At 39.9% G+C, this 21,714-nt stretch overlaps 1 protein-coding gene across 4 annotated transcripts in view; it reads right to left on the reverse strand.

Annotated features, from left to right (window-relative positions):
• Window positions 1-21,714, reverse strand: part of Ambra1 (autophagy and beclin 1 regulator 1) — a 181,213-nt gene that overhangs the window by 92,808 nt on the left and 66,691 nt on the right. For 2 of the 4 annotated variants that reach the window (XM_021182585.3, XM_021182598.3), the window contains 2 exons: window positions 17,152-17,238; window positions 12,630-12,809 (listed from right to left, as the gene is read on the reverse strand). In XM_021182585.3, coding sequence (XP_021038244.1) covers window positions 12,630-12,809; window positions 17,152-17,238 — 267 coding nt within the window. The remainder of the gene's footprint in view (window positions 1-12,629; window positions 12,810-17,151; window positions 17,239-21,714) is intronic. The other 2 variants (XM_021182592.3, XM_021182606.3) reach the window with 1 other exon arrangement.

Below are 21,714 nucleotides of genomic sequence, written 5' to 3' on the forward strand. Positions count from 1 at the left end.
AAAAGCTTTTAAGGGTTTTCACACATTAAGAGCAATCAATACCAAGGCTATTGAAAGCTGATCCGATAGAAGTATTTGGGTCCCCCATCCCAATGAAAAGATACACTCTTGTTTTCCGAAGATATTGTATTCTGTTGACTTGAAACTCTGGGTATAAAAGGAAGGATAAGGAGAAAGACATGAGATTATACAAGTAGTAAGAAGGAAGGTACAATTTATGAGAGATGGGGGTTTGGGAAGGTGGCTCACTGGATAACAAGTTTGCCATGTAAGCATGAGGACTGGAGTTCAGATCATCAGAAGTCATATAAAAGCTGGGCTTGGGGGCTGGAGAGATGGCTTGGAGGTTAAGAACACTGGCTGTTCTTCCAGGGGTCCCGAGTTCAATTCCTAGCAACCACATGGTGGCTCATAACCATCTACAATGAGATCTGGTGCCCTCTTCTAGCCATCAAGTCAGAACATTTTGTATACAAAATAAATAAATCATTTATTATTTACCAAAAAAAAAAGGGGGGGCTGGGCTAGTATAGAGGAGCTTATAATTCTAGGACTGTGGAGGCAGACAGAGGGTCCTAAAGGCAAGCTGGCTAACTAGTTAGGTTAACCAGATTCAGGGAGCTATGGGTTCATCAGGAGACCCTGCCTTAACAAAAAGTGAAGGAACAACCAAGGAAGATACTCAAAATCATCTTCAAGCCAAACGCAGGAGCGTGTGCACACATCCTCCTCAATAGATGTCTACATCTACATCTACATCTACATCTACATCTACACAGAGGTACATAATACACATGTACACACATCCACATATACACATATACACAAATATATCAGAAGCTGCATAAATGTAATTATTGCAGAGCTCCTAACATGCGCACAAAGAAGCTGAATATTAAACAAATAAGACAGCTCTCAATATTGTTATTTTTCAAATATATGATTTTGGTTATGATATGTTAAAGTACCAATTAAAAGTACAATTTGAGTAATGACAGCATTTGTTATTGTGAATTTATTAATGATTGTAAACAATTATCATGAAAGGCGTTTAGAAAACATTTTAAAGTTTAAAAGTGTGCCATGGAAGGAATATAGAGAGGCCCCCCAGGCCTTAAAAAGACTGAAAACAAAGCTAGATAGCAGCATTATAGGTTAGATTCTATCCCATGGCTCTGGACTGAGCTGTTCTTCCTACAAATCACCTGTGGAGCTGACACACGTTCCTACAAGTCCATAGATCCACTTTTTCGGGTAACATGGGACTATTATCTGTGAATACCAGATATGAAGGGCAGGGTAGTGGACAGTACTGATGAGGTGCAATGCTTTTTGAGAGAGCATAAAGCCTGGTGAGAGATAAGGATGACAAGTGACAAGGACGAGTGGGGAAATGTTTGACTCTTACAATACATATATCACAAACCTCTTTTTGCTATTTTAAAGCCTAAAACCTAAATGCAGCTATTCTTTCTATCTTAAAAAAAGAGGGAGTAGGGGCTGGAGAGATGGATCAGTGGTTAAGAACACTGGCTGCTCTTCCAGAGGACCAGTGTTCAAGTCCCAGGACCCACATGGAAACTTACAACTGTCTCTAACTCAAGCCCCATGGGATCTAATAGCCTCATACAGACATGCGTTCAGGCAAAACACCAATCAATGCTTATAAAATAAATAACATTTAAAAGGGGGGCAAAAGTAGTAATTTTAGTGCTATAATGTGCACACATGCGTGCGCACGCGCACATACAAATACACTAAAGAAATGGGGAGGGTGGGCTGAAATACAGCCACAGGTAATAGCTTTAAAATGTTTAGAGACTACTGAAATATGATATAGAAAGGAAAAATAAGATCAAGTCAGGTATGGTGAGACATAAATAGTGATCCCAGCACTCAGGAGACCAGTCTGGGCTGCATAGTAAGACCCAATCACTAATCACAGAGAGACAGAGACAGACGTAGGCATAGCTAGCTCAGATATAGGTACATTCTCAAACGGATGGCATTAGGGAACAACATACAAGTGAGTGGAAATCTCTATGCAGGTCTTAATCTTAGCATCTTGGCTAAAGATGGGTAAGCAGGAGCTGAGTAGTAACTCACAGCTGCAGGTAAGCCTCGGAATTCAGTGTTAGGACTGCAGCAACAACAGAGAAAAAGGACAGCACAGGAACCAGAATGATTAGGAAAATATAAAATATGAGAAACACACAAATGAGATGTTAAGGGAGAAACCAGCAAAACCTTCTAGGAGAAAACAGCATGAGAGATGAGCAGCACAAATGGTTACTAACAGGATAAACCTTGAAAAGAAAGAATGTGTCAAGGTAGCAATGATCAGAATGTCCAAAAGCCAAAGTGGGTGACAAGACGGGAAAATAATTTTGACACAGCTCCAAATAAACTAAAGGTGAGAGAAATAACTTTTTATTGCCTAGAAAGAACGGGGTTTGGAGGTGACTGGGAATAGAAGAACAAATTTTGTGCATGGGGGATTTGAGAGAAAGATAATGACAAAAGTTCCAAGAAAAGACCAAAGGAATTAGATGCACTTAAAATAAGATATTTTAAGAAGACGAGGAGCCTGCCATTCACTTCACTGCTAACACAAGGTCAGCAGAAAGCAAGCTGCAAGAGTTTAGAAAGCAGTGAAATAAGTCAAAACGGAACGGAAGATAATGCCAGATAAACAGATCTACAGTTGGTTGACATTAGCAATAGTAGCAAGTGCTAAAAACTAGGCTCTAACATAAGATAGCCAACAACCTTTTATGGGAAAGAAATGAAGAACAAAGTTCGCAAATATGCTAGTACTGTCTTTCTACCAAGAAGGACTACTTTTTAAGAAAACATCAGAGAAATCCTCATCAATTTTAACATTCACAAGTTGCATTCAAGACAGCAGGACAGAAACTGACTGTACTATTAATGGCCTTCCCAGTTGCTGAACTCTATGCATCTTTGATTAACTCTCAGTGGGGTATTTTGGCGGCTGGGGGAGGGGGGGGCGTGGGGGGGATGACTAAAATTTTGTTTCAAATTATTTTATAAAGAAAAAAAAAAAACATCCTTCAAACAAGCTTCTAAGATGTGTTGAATGAAAGGCAACACATCTCCAGGACAAGAGAGAGACAGCAGCAATCTGCTACATGTCCAGGATCAATAGCTTCAAAGAAAGACCATAATTTAAAGGAATAAAAAATATTCCTACAGGCTGTTGTCTGAGCCCTGACCAGACAGTCAGGTTGTCATTGTTCCTCAGTGACAAACAGCTCTGACATGAGCCTTGAGGATGAATCTATTGCATCAAAAAGCTCAAAAGGTCATTGTCTTCCCAACGGTGTTGTTGATTTTGCTAAATATTTAAAAAGAAAGTCTAAGAACAAATATCAGAAGACCTACTTAGCATTTCTGTCTCTGAATGGCACAGTGATCTTGGTCAAGTCCTTTTCTTACTAGCTCCTATTAGAAACTGAGGCACAACCTCTATTTCCAGAGACAACACTTATAAAGGTCTTAAATTTTTGTCCCAGCTGACATCCTTTGTAAGAAACCTAACAGTGCACGTCTCCCGGAACAACAGAGCCTTAGTTTTCTCCAAGGAAAAGTAATATGAGATAATTATAATTTCCAAATTCTTGTCCTCCCTTATTCTACCTCCTAATCTCATTTGCCTATATTATGCAAATTTATATTCATATTGTGCATTTTCTGATAAAACAACATATAAATCTAAGTGGTAATGTCTTCCTCCCTGTATTTCCTGGCTGTATTTTTCATTCTTTCTGTCTGTGTTTTTCCATTTTCCGCCCAGGCACAATCTAGATATATTCTACTTTCCTTTGCTCATTTCTTATTCTCCATAATCCAAAATAAACATTCATAATGTACTTTATATTTTCAGAAAGAGAAGATTTCTTTAGCTGTCAAGCAATGCTACACATTTCTAAGCAACAGGTGGTAATCCTTGGTAAAGAAGTAGTAGTGTATAAGTAGATATTTTGGAAACATATTGAGGCTTGACAAGCACTAGATAGCTTTTCCCTCTTCCTCTTCAGGAGGCCCTCTTACTTTGTGAGAATTCTCATTATTTTCTCTTTGCTGAGTATCAAGGAAAATCTTCTAAGGCAGTTAACACCAAGAGAGATCCAAGAACCTCAGGGTTAAAAGAAGCACCAGTGTTGTTCAATTTCCTTTGCTATCAGACACTGGGACCTTGGGAATAGGACTTGTTCTCAAACTAGTTCTTCTACATCAGTACACTTTCCAAAGTAGGCCCCCTTAGCCACTGTTTTTTAGAGTTTGCTGTCTAAATTTTAAAAAACTGAATAATGGCTGTCCCAAATACATACAAAATCCAAACTTCTCAGTTAGATGTTCCAAGCTTTCTACAGCAGAGGCTCAACCAAGACTAGAACCCAGTCAACAGAGCTAGCAACAATAATAAAAGATTCCAATTCCAAGCAATGATGTTCTAAGGATCACTTGTTAACTTACAAACACTTACTTCAAAATGGTCTCCAGTAATAGTAATCAAGACTGAGGAAGAATTCTATTTGGAGAAGTAGATGACATGGCTATCTTTTCAAAGACATCCACAAATAGGCCTCTCAGTCTTGGAAAACATCAAGTAGGTATGCTTGCATAGTGACCTACACTTGTAATGCCCCTACTTAGGAGGCCAAGTCAACACACAGTCCAAATTTTCTGCCATACATTGCAAGCCCTTCACAGTTCTGAGTTTTCTGATCTTTCTCAATCACCAGCACACTACAGCTCTACACAGAGGCTTCTGAATAAACCTTAAGTAAAATCTGTTTCTGAGCTTTTACTTGCTCTTGCCTTTATCTAGCATATTCTTCCTACACCATCCTCCTCACAGATTCATCTTTCAAAGTCCAGGGGGTGAGGAAATGGCTCGGTGGGTAAGCACTGCTACGAAAGCCCAACAACCTGAGTGTGGATCCCCAGAACCCATGTTAAAACTAGATACACTGGTAACTGGTGTAGAATCCCAGTGGACCCCTCTAGGGAGATAGGCAGAGACAAGAAAATTCTCAGAAACTCAATCACCTACGTTGGCCATACAACTATGAACAAAGCAGAACCAAGGTCAGGTAAGGTGAAACCCAATACATCCATGCAGTGGGATGCAACTCTACCCCACTATGCCAACAACCCACGCAATTTAAAAACAAACAAAACAAAAGGTAGTCCTATTCAGTCTTCAAAAACCAAGCTCAAGCCATGGAGTCTCCCATTTTTCCAAAATCTATTCTTCCTTCCTGCAGAGCTGGTCAAACTCTTTATTTTAAGTCACAGTCTCTCTTCACATATGTACTTTTTACTTTGTATTTTATTGTTTATGTCTATCTGAGTGTTTGGCCTGCATGTTTGTATGGACACTATGTACATGCAGTGACCACAGAGGCCAGAGAGGCACTGGCCTGTAACTGGAGTTATAAACAGCTGGGAACTGCCATGTGGGTTCTGGAAACTGAGCCAGGATCCCCTAAAAGACCAGCCAGTGCTATGGACTTCTGAACCATCTTCCCAGCCCCCCTTCATATACTTATATAAAAATCTGATCATTTTATTCTATAACTAAAATGTTTTAATGTCACCATCTTAATAGGATAAAGCTCATCTCAAAGGCACAAACAACTCTTAAGATCTGCACTTCTATGACTCCCAAGGATCATCTTTTTGGATAGATTTGAACTTTACAGTGACTAATATAGTTGCATCTATCAAGAATCAAGAAAAGCCACTGTCAAAATAACTATGCTTTTCTTGTTTTGTTTTGCTGTCTCCTAAGTTTAACTATTGAAAGACCCTATTTTTTAAGACTGATGCCTGGCTACAGATGCAATTTGCTGAGCACTTGCCTAGCAGCCTACAAACAACAACACGTGGATGTTGTTTGTTTGTTTTTAGAAAAAGGGTTTCTCTATGTGTAGTCCTGGCTGTCCTGGAACTTGCTCTGTAGACCAGTCTATTTTTAAACTCACAGAGATCTGCCTGCCTCCATCTTCCAAGAGCTGGGATTAAAGGTGTGCACTATCACCTCCCAGCAAGAACAACATCTTTATAGTGCTTTACAGTGCATCTTTACACTTCTAAAGTTTATATGTGAAAGGAAGAAATAAAGACCATTTCAAAATAATACAGCTATATCTCTCTAAAGATTTCAGATGGCAAAAGCTGCCCTTTTTCTTGGCTCTGAATTATATTTGTTATTAAAGACAAGTCAAAAAAATAAAATAAAATAAAATAAAAGACAAGTCAAGAGCTCCTACAGAAATCCTGGAACTTCCTAGCTCAAGAAAAGAAAGTAAGAACCAGTACTACTGAAGACATGTGGCTTCTTTGATGGAATTCCTAGCCAAGATTTGAAGTAAATGTAGGAGTCTCATTCAGGATTATCACCTGAAATGAGAAGCAATACTTATGTGGTTTTTAACATATTTCCTTTGCCAAAGACTGCACTAAATCTCAGTTATACCAAAAGGGCATAGGAAGAATAGTAAATTGTAAACTAAAGGTCAAGAACTTTTCCTGTCATATTCAGCCAGATGTGAGAGCTGACAGCCTTTGGAACTCTTCTCAGCTATACCAAACACAAAATTAAGAACATTTAAGCCACAAGATGCCTAGCAAGGGGAGCAGAGAAAGAGAAGCCCAGGCAGGTGAGGTGGTACACATGCTTATAGTCTCAACTACTGGAGAAGCTTGGGTGGGAACATTACACAAACTCCAAAGTTTGAGGTCTGCCTTGGAAATATATCAAAACCCTGTCTCAAAAACAAAATGGGGTAGAGAGTTGGCTCAAAGGTTACTAATACTTAGTGCTCTTGTAGAAGAAAGACCTGAGTTTAATTCCCAATACTCACAGCTAACCACTTTTTGAAACTCCAGTCCAATGTTCTCTTCTGACTAGGCATACATGTGGTACACACATATATGCAGGCTAAACACACATATGTATAAAAGAATAAAGTAAATAAATCTTTTAAAAGTATTTATTAAAAAGTAATTGAGCGGGCTGGAGGGATGGCTCAGTAGTTAAGAGCACTGACTGCTCTTCCAGAGGTCCTGAGTTCAAATCCCAGCAACCACTTGGTGGCTCACAACCATCTGTAATGGGATCTGATGCCCTCTTCTGGTGTGTCTGAAGACAGCAACAGTATACTCATAAATAAAATAAATAAAATAAAATAAAAAATGAGCATGGTGGTACACACACCTATAATCTCAGCACTCAGGAGGCTGCAGCAGGAAAATCAAGACTTACAAGTTAGCCTAGGCTACACTAGTGAGACTGTCTATAAATAATAACAAAGGGCCCAACTGTGATCAGGTAACCTACCTAGCAGGCAAGAGGCCCTAGGTTCAATTCCTACTACTGTTCCCACCCAACCCCTCCAAAAAAAGAAAGAAGGGAAGAAAGGAAGAAAAGGAGAAAAGGTAGAGTAGAGGAAAGGGAAACAATTCTAACTAACCTGGAGACTCTATCTTAAACTGAAAACTTTAAGGTTCTCACTGAGATGTTCCAAGTACAGCCCAGTGTCAAAAGCATGAATAAAGAAGGGGTTTATTCTCTTCTGTGCTAGCAACAGTCTTTAAGGAAGTTCTTTGTGGCTTCTCTAGTCTGAAGCATCTCTAGTTCTGTCATTAGCAAGCATCGGATCAGAGTTTTTACCCTTTGCCTCAGAAGGCAAAGCAGCTACAAAAAGAGGTAAACAGGGCAGGGAAATGAGCTGGGAAAGATTCTAGAATCATAATTAGAATAACAGATAAAAGAAAGAAAGGTTCAAGACTAGCTAGAATCAAGGGTTAGTGAGATAGCTCAGCAGGTAAAGCATATAAAATGTCCCTCAGAGCCGGGCGTGGTGGCGCACGCCTTTAATCCCAGCCCTCGGGAGGCAGAGGCAGGCGGATTTCTGAGTTCGAGGCCAGCCTGGTCTACAAAGTGAGTGCCAGGACAGCCAGGGCTACACAGAGAAACCCTGTCTCAAAAAACCAAAAATAAATAAATAAATAAATAAATAAATAAAAATAAAAATAAAGACTAGCTAGAATTATCATAAACACACACACACACACTATTCTCTTGCAAGTCTTAGCAACTACTGGGAAAAAAAGCACTTTTCTCAAGCTTTTTTTGTAAGCTACCTGTCCTTTATCTAATGGGCAAGTTATAAATTAAAATAGGATTTTTGTTATGCTTACATGACAACTACATTCAAGAAAGCAGTCTAAGCTTTAACATAGGCAGACAGTAATGTCAATAGGCAGACACACCTTTACCCTGCTTGTGAACTTTATGCAAAGACAGCTAGCTGAAGACTTCAAAAAAGACCTGCTGACAGCAAGTTTCTGGACATCCTATTTGTACATTTTGATAAACAGTGGGATCCTGCCATTTCAATCTTCAACAGAAAGAGATGAATGACAGGAGAAGATGCATGCTAGACTACAAAAATATAGAAAATTTAACCTGACCAATTTCCAAGGGCAACCTCCCAGAAGATAAATCGGAAAGACCTATTCCACAACAAGTATATGAAAGGACCCAAATATAATTGTACATCACTGCTAAAAGGTTTTAGATCTTTAGACAATAAATATACTTATTCTTGTTCTCTAATCTGATACATCTCTGATATGGTGATATCCTCAGTCAAAGAACAACAGATGAGAATGATTTATTAGCCCTCTTGTTGGGTCATTAAAGGGATTCAATAGGCTGGAGAGATGGTTAAGAACACTGATAAGACTGCTCCTTTGAAAAGTCCTGAGCTCAATCCCCAGCAACCACATGGTGGCTCATAACCATCTGTAATGGAATCTAATGCTCTCTTCTGGTGTGTCTGAAGACAGCTACAGTGTACTCATATAAATAATAATAAATAAATAATATATTTTTAAAAAGGATTCAGCAAAAATTTTAAATCTATTATTTATACATAAAAAGATACGCAAATAATCTACATCTGTATGCAAATTATAAATTATATATTATATATTATATAATGTATAATTATAAATTATACATTAGCAATTGCTACATATACATATGAGGTGGATACTTTGGCTATAACTATATATACTATATATATATGCTTATATATACTATAAATATAAGTAGTTAAAAATTATGCATATGAACTCTAGATACTTTTTGATGATGAAAGAAAACCAAAGAAGACGTGATCTGATTTCCTGGGGACTTTATACATCTGGATAAAAACTGCTCAAGAACAGTAAAATGAATCTATGACTTAGAAAAAGGGAGAGTGGGGCTGGTGAGATGGCTCAGTGGGTAAGAGCACCCAACTATCCTTCCAAAGGTCCAGAGTTCAAATCCCAGCAACCACATGGTGGCTCACAACCATCCGTAACGAGATCTGACTCCCTCTTCTAGAGTGTCTGAAGACAGCTACAGTGTACTTACATATAATGAATGAATGAATCTTAAAAAAAAAAAAAAAAGAAAAGAAAGAAAGAAAAAAAGAAAAAGGGAGAGTGGAAAGGATTATATGAGGCCTTACAGGTAAGATTGTGATATGCTCAGAAAAAAACAAACAACCAAACAAACAAAAAAAACCAATAGAACAGTGTCTCTTAATGGTGTTCATTTAGGCAGATTCCAGATCACAAAAACCTTACCTGCTTCTGTATACTAAAATAACTATCATTTTAAAATAACTATAAAATGACTATATAACATCCCCCCCACCCCACCCCATGCATAACCCTCTATTCTGAGGGTTGGAGATATGGTTCAGCAATTAAAAGCAATTGTTGCTCTTGCAGAGGACCTAGGTTCAGTTCTAAGCACCCACCCACATGGAAGCTCACAATGTCTGTAACTCCAGTTCTAGAAGACCTGACACTCTAGTCAGATCTCTCTGGGCACCAGGCACCACAATGGTCACAGATATACATGCAGGCAAAACATCCATACACATAAGTTAAAACATTATTTAAAAAACTAATATCCCAAACTGGGTGGTAGTGGCACAGGCTTTTAATCTCAGCACTCAGATGGCAGAAACAGGCAGTTGGATCTCTGAGTTTGAGGCCAGCCTGGTCTTCAGAGCAAGTTCCAGGAAAGCCAGGACTACACAGAAAAACCCTGTCTCAAAAAACAAGGAGGGAGGGAGGGAGGGAGGGAGGGAGGGAGGGAGGGAGGGAGGGAGGGAGGGAGGGAGGGAGGGAGGGTTAAAAAACATCCTTTCTAGTTATGAAAGCTAAGGAATAGGATTATGGCAAATAAATTAGAACAGGCTGCTACAATCCCTAGTTTCTGCCTCTCCCCTGAGCACTAGAGACGAAAAGGAACAATTACAACCAGTAGTACTCAGCGTATAGGACCAGAAGGAGGACAGAGAAGATAGAAAAAGAAGAAACAGGTGGCAAGAGAGTATCAACCTCTTTCTCTAGAAGACCTGTACTACTCGTATGAAGGTAACTGAGTCATAGCTGCTATCAAAAGCAAGATTACAGTTTATACCAAAACTATCTTCCAAAAGGCAAACACCTGGACAAGGACATACAGGTGGGGCATTGGGGAGACTAGGCCATGGCTAATAAAGACACCGAGGAAAACCCTGCTAAGCTGATGAAGGAAAGGTAAAGAAGGCAATGTAAAACCAGGTCATGCTGAAGCCCAGGGAGATGATGAGAGCACAGGTGGGTTGGGGGAACACACACAGAAGGCAGTCTGACAGAGGAAAATCGAGGGGGAAGGAAGGGGAGAGCGAGGAGGTGGCAGCAGAAGAAAGGGAAGGTAAAATGAGAACAGAACATTTTAAACTAACCCAGAACTCCATTGTGAAGGACAAGTCACGAGGCAGGGTACAGCTGAGAGGCATGATCCCCACATCACACCACTGGTTGAGAGGCAGTTTCAACTTCTAAGCATGCATAGAAAGAAGAGGCAAGGCAAGCCAGAGTCCAGAGTCCAGAGTCCTAGAGCACTGCAGAATCACTGAACTAAAGTCACCCAGGTTTTTCAGCAGTACTACAGTGGCAGTGGCCTCAGTGTGTTTCTCTCTCTCTCTCTCTCTCTCTCTCTCTCTCTCTCTCCCTCTCTCCCCCCCCTCCCTCCCTTCCTCCCTCCCTCCCCCCCATTACTCCTCACTCTGTGTGTGTGTGTTTATATATTTGCAGTGCTGAAGAATCAAACACAGGACCTCACATGCTAAGCACGTGAATTACATTCCAACCCCATTGACACGTATATTTAAACTCCTTCCCTAAAAGGACCCTTGTGCTAGAAAAACTACTACATCTCCAGAATAACATACATCTATCTGGCTCCTTTCACTGTTTGTACATGCAGCCATCTTACCCAGGAAGACAGACAGAAAATAAGGCATGCTGTGGGTCAGAGGTGTTGGGCTCCTCTCAGGGATTACTGACAGGACCAGCACACTCATGCTCCGTCAGCTCCATGCTAAACCTGCATTTGTTGAGCATTAAAATCTTTTTTCAGACTACTGTATATTTTTCCTTTTGCTTCCCAGGATTCAAATGTTCATGTGTTCACCATAAGCATCAAGAAGGCAAGCTGGCACAAAGGTTATTATTCCATAATATCTCAGATCTTTCTGGCAAAGAGATCAAATATACTCTATAGCTCTATTGCAAGTTAGCTTGTGAGGAACCATTCATGCAGCTGCCAAGAGGGAAATGGTTAGGGGATAGGTAAGAACCCTTAAGATGCCAGATCTACCGAGGCATGTCAAGAAGGGCAAAGGTGACTGTCATATTCCAGTAAAGCCATCGAGTGGGAGTTGGGGGAGAGGGAGGGAAATGCTTCTTTTTCTTTTTTTTTCTTTTGCATGTTAAAAAAATGACAAAATAAAAAATCAAAGCAAAAGCCAAATGTCTAATTTGATACAAGCTAGGAAAACTCAATTTCAAGCTGGAGGCACAATAAATGGCTAGAAGGTCAGGAATAGAATATCTGAGAGGCAGAACTCAGCAGTAGTAGGGCCGGAAAGCATGGACTCTGGAACTTGGGGCTGGCCCTGCTCTTAGGCCTTGTCCTTACCCCACTCACCAACATAAGGAAACAAACAAAAAAAGAGAAGGGAGTGGAGGAAGAGGAGATGCAGCATCGGCCCAGCTGACAGTGGCATCAAGGAGTCACTCCTCAAGCCAGTACCTTAATCTGACAGGTGGGGCTAGGAGCAAGAAGACTAAATTGAGGCAAGAGAGTCAGATCTCAAGGAACAGTTTATTCAAGGAAATCTATACTTATAATGAAACTTAAATTTACACCTCTACTCTAGTTAAGAGAATAAGCACCAAGCCTCCTGCCTCCTTTGTCTGGTGTGTGGTCAGGAGAGCAGCAGCCATCCTCTTTCCACTCCGGCCTGTGGCCCAATGGGCTGTCTCTTCCCAGAGGCTCTGGTGAATCGGCAATGTAACTCCCAGAAATGGGAGTGCTCTAGGTACCTAAAACTCTCTGAACCTCATCCTGCTTTGCAGCACATAAATAATTACTTAGGGGTTAGAGGCAAGAATGCTCACCACTGCTACAGAAACAGAGGCCAATTCAGAAGCACTCTTAGTCTGGGAGAAAGAAAGAAGCAAACTGAGAATATACTTACTCAAAGTCCTCAAATTCCAAGTCGGTTCCCTCTACTGATGGACCCTGGTTGTCTGAGGAAGAAGAGGAGGTGGAAGAACGAAGCCGATTCTGTTGGTAGCGCATGGAGCGCTGGCGAATACTGTCTCTCCTTGAGAGATACTGGATCATCCTCTGGGCGTAGTATGCAGCAGGAGATAATCTGAGAGAGACAGAGATAGACAAACACAAACTAGCGCTAATGTAGGGAATACTGTGAAAGATAGAAAAAGCCAACTTTCCCATGGCATCTCTCTGCTGATACAGCTCTGGATATACGAAAACTATAGAGCATTGAACTGACCAGGAGGTGTGTGCTGTAGAATAATGTGTACCACACCACCCCAGTGCTTCTGCTCTGAGAATAGGCAACTAGGCCATGTAACCAGTCATCTTCTGATCAAGAGTGGCCCCTTCCCAAGAGGATTATCACTGGGTCTTTCTTCCTTCTCAGGCTCTTATGGAACCTGGCTTAGCACTTAAGGGTGTCCTTAAATATTTCTTCCTTGCTCAGTGTCCATACACAAAGTTTAAGAAATGAAAAAGACCTTAGTAATCAAGTCTGGATGTTTTATAGATGAAAAAACAAGCCAGAAGACGGTATAACACTTAGGTGATTAACAAAGGTACCCAGAGGCATCCTCTTTACCAGGACTTCTTTCTTAGCTCTCTGAAAATTTCTAATATCACACAATTCTACATATTCCTCCTTCCCCTTCTTAAGGTTTTCCTCCATCTTTACAACACTGTTCTGTAATTAGAGACTATAAACTGAGGACAACAGAAAAATGTCTTATGTGATAGTGTTAAGAGACTGCTAAACCAACTGTAAGACTTTAAAGAACTCACAATGATGCAAGTCCACTAGTAAATTATATCACACAGAAATACACAAGAATATAAATGAATGTTATATAAATTACATGAGAAAGTTCATTTGCAACACTGTCATCAGTGGGGAAAATCCAAGAAACAACCCAGAAACCCACCAACAGATTTAAGTAAATTATTTCCATACAGAGAAACACCAGGAAGCCATTAAAAAGAATTGGCTGAGCACAGTGACATAAGCCTATACTCTCAGCACTACAAAACTAGAGCAGATGGATCAGGAGTTCAAGGTCAGTCTCAACCACACAAGTTTGAAGTTAGCTCGAGCCTTTTGAGACCCTCTCTCAACATTTTAAGATGTATGTACATGTAACAATTATACTTATCTACTCATAAGGCAACTCTTCCAAAAGAAAAATGTAAAATAGAGAAAGGGTTAGTGAAATACATACTGTCATTCATACACACACTTCTTTTTCTGCATTTAAAAAGAAGTCATAAACCTAGTGTTACAAACCTGGGAGATTTTACATTTTTATAATGTTCAGATATCTAAAAAGGAAGGTGTGTTTTGTCTTCTTTTTATTGAGAATACTTAAAAACTGACTTAGAATAGCTGTATCTAAATGAAATAAAAGTATTTATTGTTGGGTACACCTGTGTGACTTTAATCTCAGCTACTCAAGAGGCTGAAGAACCTCAGCGCAGGTCAGTTGGGCAACTTATATTAGTAACAGAGGCACCGCCAAAACTGCAAACATCTTGCAGTTCCACTTCCAGTACCTTTGATACTTTGTTCTCAGGAGTTCTACCTTCCTAGGCTAAAAGAGATCTTGTAGTCAACTGCACTGGGACCTAAGGCTGACATTAAAATTGTCCTTTGGGCCAGTTATCAAATAGAATTCTCAAGGAGCTAGCTAGTAATCACTGGAACTCAAAAGTTTACATGTTAAAATAATATGCTGCACTGAGCACAATGACTCCAAATGACCTTTGTACAGTAGGTGGGCAGGGATGCAGAAGCCTGGATCAAACTAATCAGACAGCACCAACTATTTTCCAAAAGCCTCAACTCATGGCATTTTCACTATTCATAGGCTAGCTTGCCAAGCATTCAACCACTAAACACCAGACACTGCACACAAGTCAGTGCCTTCATGTTGTTCTTACTGTTACCGCATATACTAAAATATTCCAGCAAAAATTGAACATGGATTAAACGCAAAGAAATTAGACTAGGGAAAAAATATGTAACAGGAAAGAATTAACGAGAACTGATGTGGAAGAGAACGTAAGTGACAATAAGCACACCCATTTCTCAGCTTATGGATGGCCAGAAAGAACAGAAAAATATGGACTGTTACTGATAATGGCTGTAGAAATAGCACTGTTGCTGTAATATTGAATAAAGACTACCCTTTTGTATAGAGATGTAAGCACAGCATCACATAACCCCTAGTCGTTTAATTACGACTAAAGGAATTTCTTAAACATGAAACTAAATTACCAGTAGTACACATAAACAAATAAAGGAAGAGAGAATTCTGACAGTTTTGCCCTCTTATGTATCCAGGGGGAAAGGAAGGTTTCTGCATGTTTTAGAAAATGTCTCACAAAAGCTTTCCCTATCCGTATAATGTAGAACAGAACTAAGAACAGAAAGAAATGAGTTAATGTGAGGAGATGGTAGCAAATACCCTCCACCGAGCAGCCTCAGGACCATCCAACAACCAGGAAGTGTTTCAAGTGAGATCTTACATATCTAAGCCTTTCGCTAGGACAGAAATCAGAGTAGGAATAACAGACTGCATGAAAGGGCAGTATCTGTAATCTCTACATTCTGAGACAGAGACAGAAAGATCAAAAGTTTGAAACCAGCCTCCGTTGGCTACACAGTGACCTAGAGGTAGCCCAGGCTGTACATCTGGCCCTGTCTCAGAAACAAATCATTAAAGTTTCCCAGTCTAAAATTTCTGAGAATGAGATTCCTACCAATATCTGAAAGTCACTATGTAGAGCAGGCTGGCCACAAATTCACAGAGATCTACCTACCTCTGCTTCCCAACTGCTGGAATTAAAGGTGTGCACTGTCACAGCGTGAAAAGAAAGTGTTTATGGAAAGAAGTTGTGTTGAGTCTTTTATGGTTCCCGAAAATGTGAAACTTTCCCTTCCCTTTTTAAGGACTTGTATATTTTCCAACATAATTAGAGACTAATATTGCTGACCTTGCTTCAATCACCATCTGAATTGCCTATTTTTAACGTCCCCATCCCTCTCTACTGTCTGGATCCTTGGATTTGCTACTTCTGGGATATGGAAAACACAGTAAGAGGCCATGGCAAGTTTTTGTTCCACTACTATCTTGGTAAGAATGTGTACTACTGCAACAAAACTGTGGCAACAACAAAATCATTTACTATCTCTAGAGTCAAATTGGTCTTTAAAGACGTTTCCAGATAGACAGGAAAGCTCATTTAGTTTTATCTGGCCTATACTACTGACTTGCCTAGTACACCACTGTAAACTATCGTTTTCCTTATAACATTTTCTGATACTATTTAAATAATAGTCAAGTTAGCATTTTTCAGATCTCTAATAAGTCATCAAATCCAGCTATGACAACTACCTGAATCTGCTCTTTACTGATAAATATTGTAATACAAATTCAATGTTCCAGCTTTGGTTTTGTCATCAGTGCCACCATCAGCACTAGGGACTTCAGGATGGTCCCTTAGGCTCAAATGAAAAATATCTTTCCCCTAACTTTTAAAAATTTCAGGCTTAGGAAAATATTTGACTGCATGGATAAGGGAGTTTGCTGTAAAAGCGAAAGGGCCTGTGTGCAACTCTCCAGCACCCACGTAAAAACTGGGCATGACACAGGGATCTGTGACCCCAGCACTGCCAAGATACAGAAAGACAGATCACAGGTATGCCTAAATACAATGGCAAGTTTCTAGTTCAGTAAAAAATGCCGTCTCAAAAATGAACGATGATGTCATGGTGATGATGATGGTGGAGGAGGAGGAAGAGAAAAAAATGATAATGTGAAGAACAGAGAAAGACTCCAAAGTCTTCATGTGGCCTCTGCCTGTGCCCATATCACAAACACACATATGCATAACACACACACAAACACATACAGGGTCTTCAATAACCTTTCAAATGTCTTCTAAAACAGAATAAAGCAAGCATTTCAGTAAAATGACAATTTCATTCCATTATGCTTCCTTCATCTCTTCTTTGGGAAAGTGTCTAAACATTGACTTGATTTTATTTTACCCTTTAGATATTGTAAATTTGTTTAATATAACTATCTTCCCTACAAATAAAATGCTCAAAACTTTCGCTCTTCTTTTGGCTGTCCATGTGACAGCCAACAGACTCTTGAGTAGTAGGAAAGAATACCTATGCCCTCCACAGGTACCCTAGTGCCCCACTGACAGACGGTGAGTCCCAAAGGGCAATAGCTCAATTATAATTCTCTGTCACCAGAGATGCCATTCACTTACCTGCAACAATCCCCAATCACCTGAAACAACTGCCTCAATGCTGTGACTAAAGAGTAGCAGAGCACCAGGACCAGAGAGGCACAGATGGGGGTTCCCACAACTTGGCAACCCCAAGGGCCGCCCCTCCCCCCTCCTAGTGCCATTTCTCACTTTGGCCTTACCTCGCTGGGTCTGGGTAAATTGGGTGCTCTCTGGATCCTGCTCCATCATAACGGGATAATGAAATGAGGGAAGACTCCAGCAGCCTCCTAGCAGAGATTAAAAAGATGGCAATAATCCCTGTCAATTACCAACTCAGAGCTCAATCATAAGAGAAATGGGGGAGAGGTAAATAAGATCCCCTTCACAGCCAGCTAGCATCTATCTAGGGTGTTACAACAACCTAGTCATATAGAAACATTAACAATGGAGAGCTCCAGAGCTCCCACACTGGACAGGACCACTCTATTATGCTGAATGCTGCTCCTCAGTGAAATACAGGCAAAGGCAGCAGAAACACGATCTTATACCTCTTTACAGCTCCTTCAGCAGACAAATAGGCTAAAGCAACATAAGAGGAAAATGAGACATACAGAGAGATCATCACACATTTATCCTAGCAATTGGCTCCTGTACACCATCACAGTCCACTTCCTAATCTTCTACTCCTTCTGCTCTACCACACCCTTTTTGTGAGAAAGAGAAAAATTGGGATTCTCATAATAACGGGCAAAAACCTTTTCTTTTATTATCCTGCCCCACCATAAATTCCAGCTAATGATAGTAACACACATTTTATTAGGCAGTTTTTTGGGGTAGCAGGCCTTAGCTCACCCACAAGATCTACATACACAAGAACACTGGGACTAGAGACTTAAGTACATGGGCCCATAACACAAAACTATTAGGGATTCCCATGAGGCCTGTTTAAACTCCCAGGGGCTTCAAATCTCTATGTTGTACTAGACAGTCTTCCAGAGGCTAGGTAGGTAACAAGTGCCTACTGCATGTAGCCAGGATGAGCAATAAAAACTAGCAAACAGGAAGACTGGAATCCTATCACTCAGCAATAGCCAAATATTACCAAGCTACAAACTAGGCTCAGTATTGCTGGATTGTCTGATTTTGTACTGCCAAAATCTGGATTTCTGCATGAAATTTCATGGTTAAATTTTAGCAAACTTAAATACAGCAAAAGTTATTTAAATATTAAAGGTTATTTAAAACACATCCAATAAACAGGTGTGGTCCACAGGCTTCCTGGTCTACCGTACTACTTCCCAGCTCATTCATATATATTTATATTTATATACACATATATGCATAACCTTTCAAATGTAACCTCCTAGTGCAGAGCACATCTCAAAGGAAGTGGTCTCAGAAAAAAAATTGCATATTGTTCCTCTCCAGAAGCATCTTGCCTGGCTCTCCCAGGAGCAGGTCTCCAGCTCCCTGCCAGATTCCTCCTTAAACAGATCTGCAGGATAAGAACAGCAGCTACCCTTCCTTTCCAATTGAGTTAAGAAAATTCAGTGTTATTAAAACCAGCTGGCTTTAGGTATAGTCATGGGCAGTCACTATCCCAGCAACTGGCCCACAATGGCATTTCCAGTCACAGCCAAGGCAAAAAGAATTGACGTTAGCTTTACCCATCCTGCCTGGGACAAGCAACCATTAAACACATATTTTCTACTGAGACATAGCCCACATGACCAAACTTCAAAGAGCCCTAGCACTTAATAAAAAGAATACAATATAACCAATGAAGAAGGAAAGAAGGGAATAAAATACACCTTCTCTCTGATAATATCACTGTTTGCAACAGCAGAAATGTTGCAAACACACTTTTTTCACATTTCATTGTGTCATAAATTGGGATATATCTTAAATTATGCGATAAAGATTAACTAGCATGTTTGTTTCTCTTTCCTAACATCACAACAAAAATAATGGCATATCTAGATCTTTCAAATGAAAGACATTGTGATGGTTAGGGAAAGTCTGCAGTATTAACAAATCAACTAGACAAAAAAGAAGTCAGTTTTTGAGAAGGCTATTATACAGGTCATTTACTTCCTCTTTATAAAACCTTATTTCTTAGCTGACACATAAAAACATACAGGTGAAACATGTTTATTTCCTCAAATATTTTAACACTTAATTGAAAACTGTCAAAACTTGTCTCCAGTTTCTTAAAATATACAATATATTATATGTTATTATAGTTAAGCCCCCTGCAACAGCACTTTTTCCCCCTTGTTTGAGACATGGCCTATAGTCCATGCTGGCCCAGAATGAAAAATTGTCCTGTCTCTGGCCTCAAAATGCTGAGATTACTGACATCCCAGTAAAAACTTTTTGTTCTGAGCTATAACTTAAAGCCCACTGAGCAACCTACTTCACCTACATAGCACTAATAACATCATTCCCTGAGAGCAGGGTGAGAGCTGAAGAATGAAGCAAGGTCTAGGAACAGCTGCCTGCCTTTAGAACCCTAGAAGACCGTTCAGCCCAATACTACAGTGCTCTGCAAGTGCTGCTGAGTGTTCCTGACCTCTGCTTATTACTCTACAGCTGCTTAGCAAGCAGAGGGCCTTTGGTGAGACGGCTTCAGAGTGACCTGCTTTAGTGCTTCTGTGTAGAAAATGAACTGGATTAAGTTATGAAACAAATATTGCCCACTACCAACTATGTCAAGGCAGTGATGGAGCTCAGAGAGAGATGAGAAGGCTTATCAGGGATGCTAAAAGAAGACTCCTGTGCTGGAGAGATGGCTCAGCAGTTAAGAGCACTGACTGCTCTTCCAGAGGTCCTGAGTCCAATTCCCAGCAACCACATGGTGGCTCACAACCATCTGTAAAGGGATCCGATATCCTCTTCTGGGGTGACTAAAGACAGCTACAGTTTATTCGTCGTATATATAAAATCAATAAATAAAATTTTTAAAAAGAAGATTCCTAAATTTAGAACAATCTGGATTACACAATGTCAATTTTAGTGACTCCATTTGATATCTTGCATACTCCAGTTCCCATCCTAACTTTCTATTTTAATCAGGAAGACTTCTGGTAATCAGAATAGCATCAAAATGTTAAGCTTTGTACCAACAGACAATGCAATTGGACTGACCAGCCCTAGTGTGTGTATCTGTGTGTGTCTGTGTGTGTGTGTGTGTGTGAGAGAGAGAGAGACAGAGAAATACTTGAGAGAGAGAGAGAGAGAGAAAGAGAGAGAGAGACAGAGAAATACTTGAAATCAAGAGAGTCAATCCAGATAAGCAATGTTTCTTCACACACACAAATCATTGATGAGACAAATTTTCTGCAAGGAATAAAAATAGGCTTCTCCAGTTGATGTGGATTAAAGAATGAACCAGAGTTATGAGATGAGTAGACATCACCACTACCATGCCTAGGATCCTCAAAACATTCTCCCACCTAGTAGCAGCTCTGTGTAGGGGACGGAAGGATGGAGACTAACATGAGTAAATAGGATAGGGTAGCAGCTGTGCTCTACCTTCTTCTGCTCTGACACACAAATATGACTTGACTTAATAATCTATCACACAATTTGATAATATGAAATCAGGAAGGGCTGAAGGAAGGTTCAGTAAAATTTGTTCAGGCTTAAAGATGCCATTTCTTTCTGACTTGTAATCTCAATGTAGAAATATTTTACAGTCACCAAAACTCTGACAGAAACAAAGAACAAACAACAAACAAATAAACTGTCTTTTCTCTAACAGCTTGCCTACGTAATTCTCCATTCCAGTAGTGGATGAGTGAAGTACAAGGGTAATGATACCTTGAATTACTGGAGACCAGGAAGAAAATACTACAATTTGAGCTGTATGTGTAGCCATATGTGTAAAATACACAAGGACTACTTAAAAGCCTTTCACCAATAACAGCATTTTTTAGAAAGCTCAAAGGCCACTTCTCTATCAAACTAATGAGATGATTCAATATTTTTAAAAAACTTAATAACAAATATAAAAATATGAATATAACAATAGCTAACCATAAAAAATTTCATACTCAGATATAGATAGAACAAAAGAGAGTAATACAACAGATGTGGCAAAATCCAAGCATTTAGAGAATGTGGGTGAAGGACATTTGAGAATTCTTTGTATTATTTTTGCAATTTTTCTGCAAATTGAAATTATTTTAAAATAAAAGTCGAGCATGGTAGCTGACACCTCTGATCCCCCACCATTTTAAGTAAGACTGAGGCAAGAAGGCTGCCATGAACAGCCTGGGCCTCAGTATTTGAGACCCTGTCAGATAAGTAAATTAAATTAAAAGCTAGACATAGTGGTTCAGATCTGTGGTCCCAGCACTTACGAGGCTGAGGAGGAGAACTGCTATTGAATTCAAGGCCAGGATGGGCTTCAGAGTGAGACCCTTTGTCAAAAACAAAACAAAACAGCAAGACAGTGTATGCCTTAAATTCCAGCCCTCAGGAGTCAGAGGTGGGAGGATCTTCTTGTGTTTGAAGCCATCCTGATCTGAATGCTAGCTCCAGGACAGCCAGAAATACATAGACTCTGTCTCAAAAAAAGAAACAAAACAAAGACAAAAACAAAATAAAGAACCCCCCCCCAACAGAAAACCACAAGATATGAGCACGACAGTACATATTTAATAATTCCAGTATTCACAAGGTGAGGTTAGAAGGATCAGGGAAGGGTTCAAGACCCATCATGGCTACAGAGTAAGTCCAAGACCATCCTGGCCTATCTG

The sequence above is a fragment of the Mus caroli genome, unplaced genomic scaffold (assembly GCF_978045245.1).
Source record: "Mus caroli unplaced genomic scaffold, Mus_caroli_1 scaffold_2, whole genome shotgun sequence".
Taxonomy (NCBI): domain Eukaryota; kingdom Metazoa; phylum Chordata; class Mammalia; order Rodentia; family Muridae; genus Mus; species Mus caroli.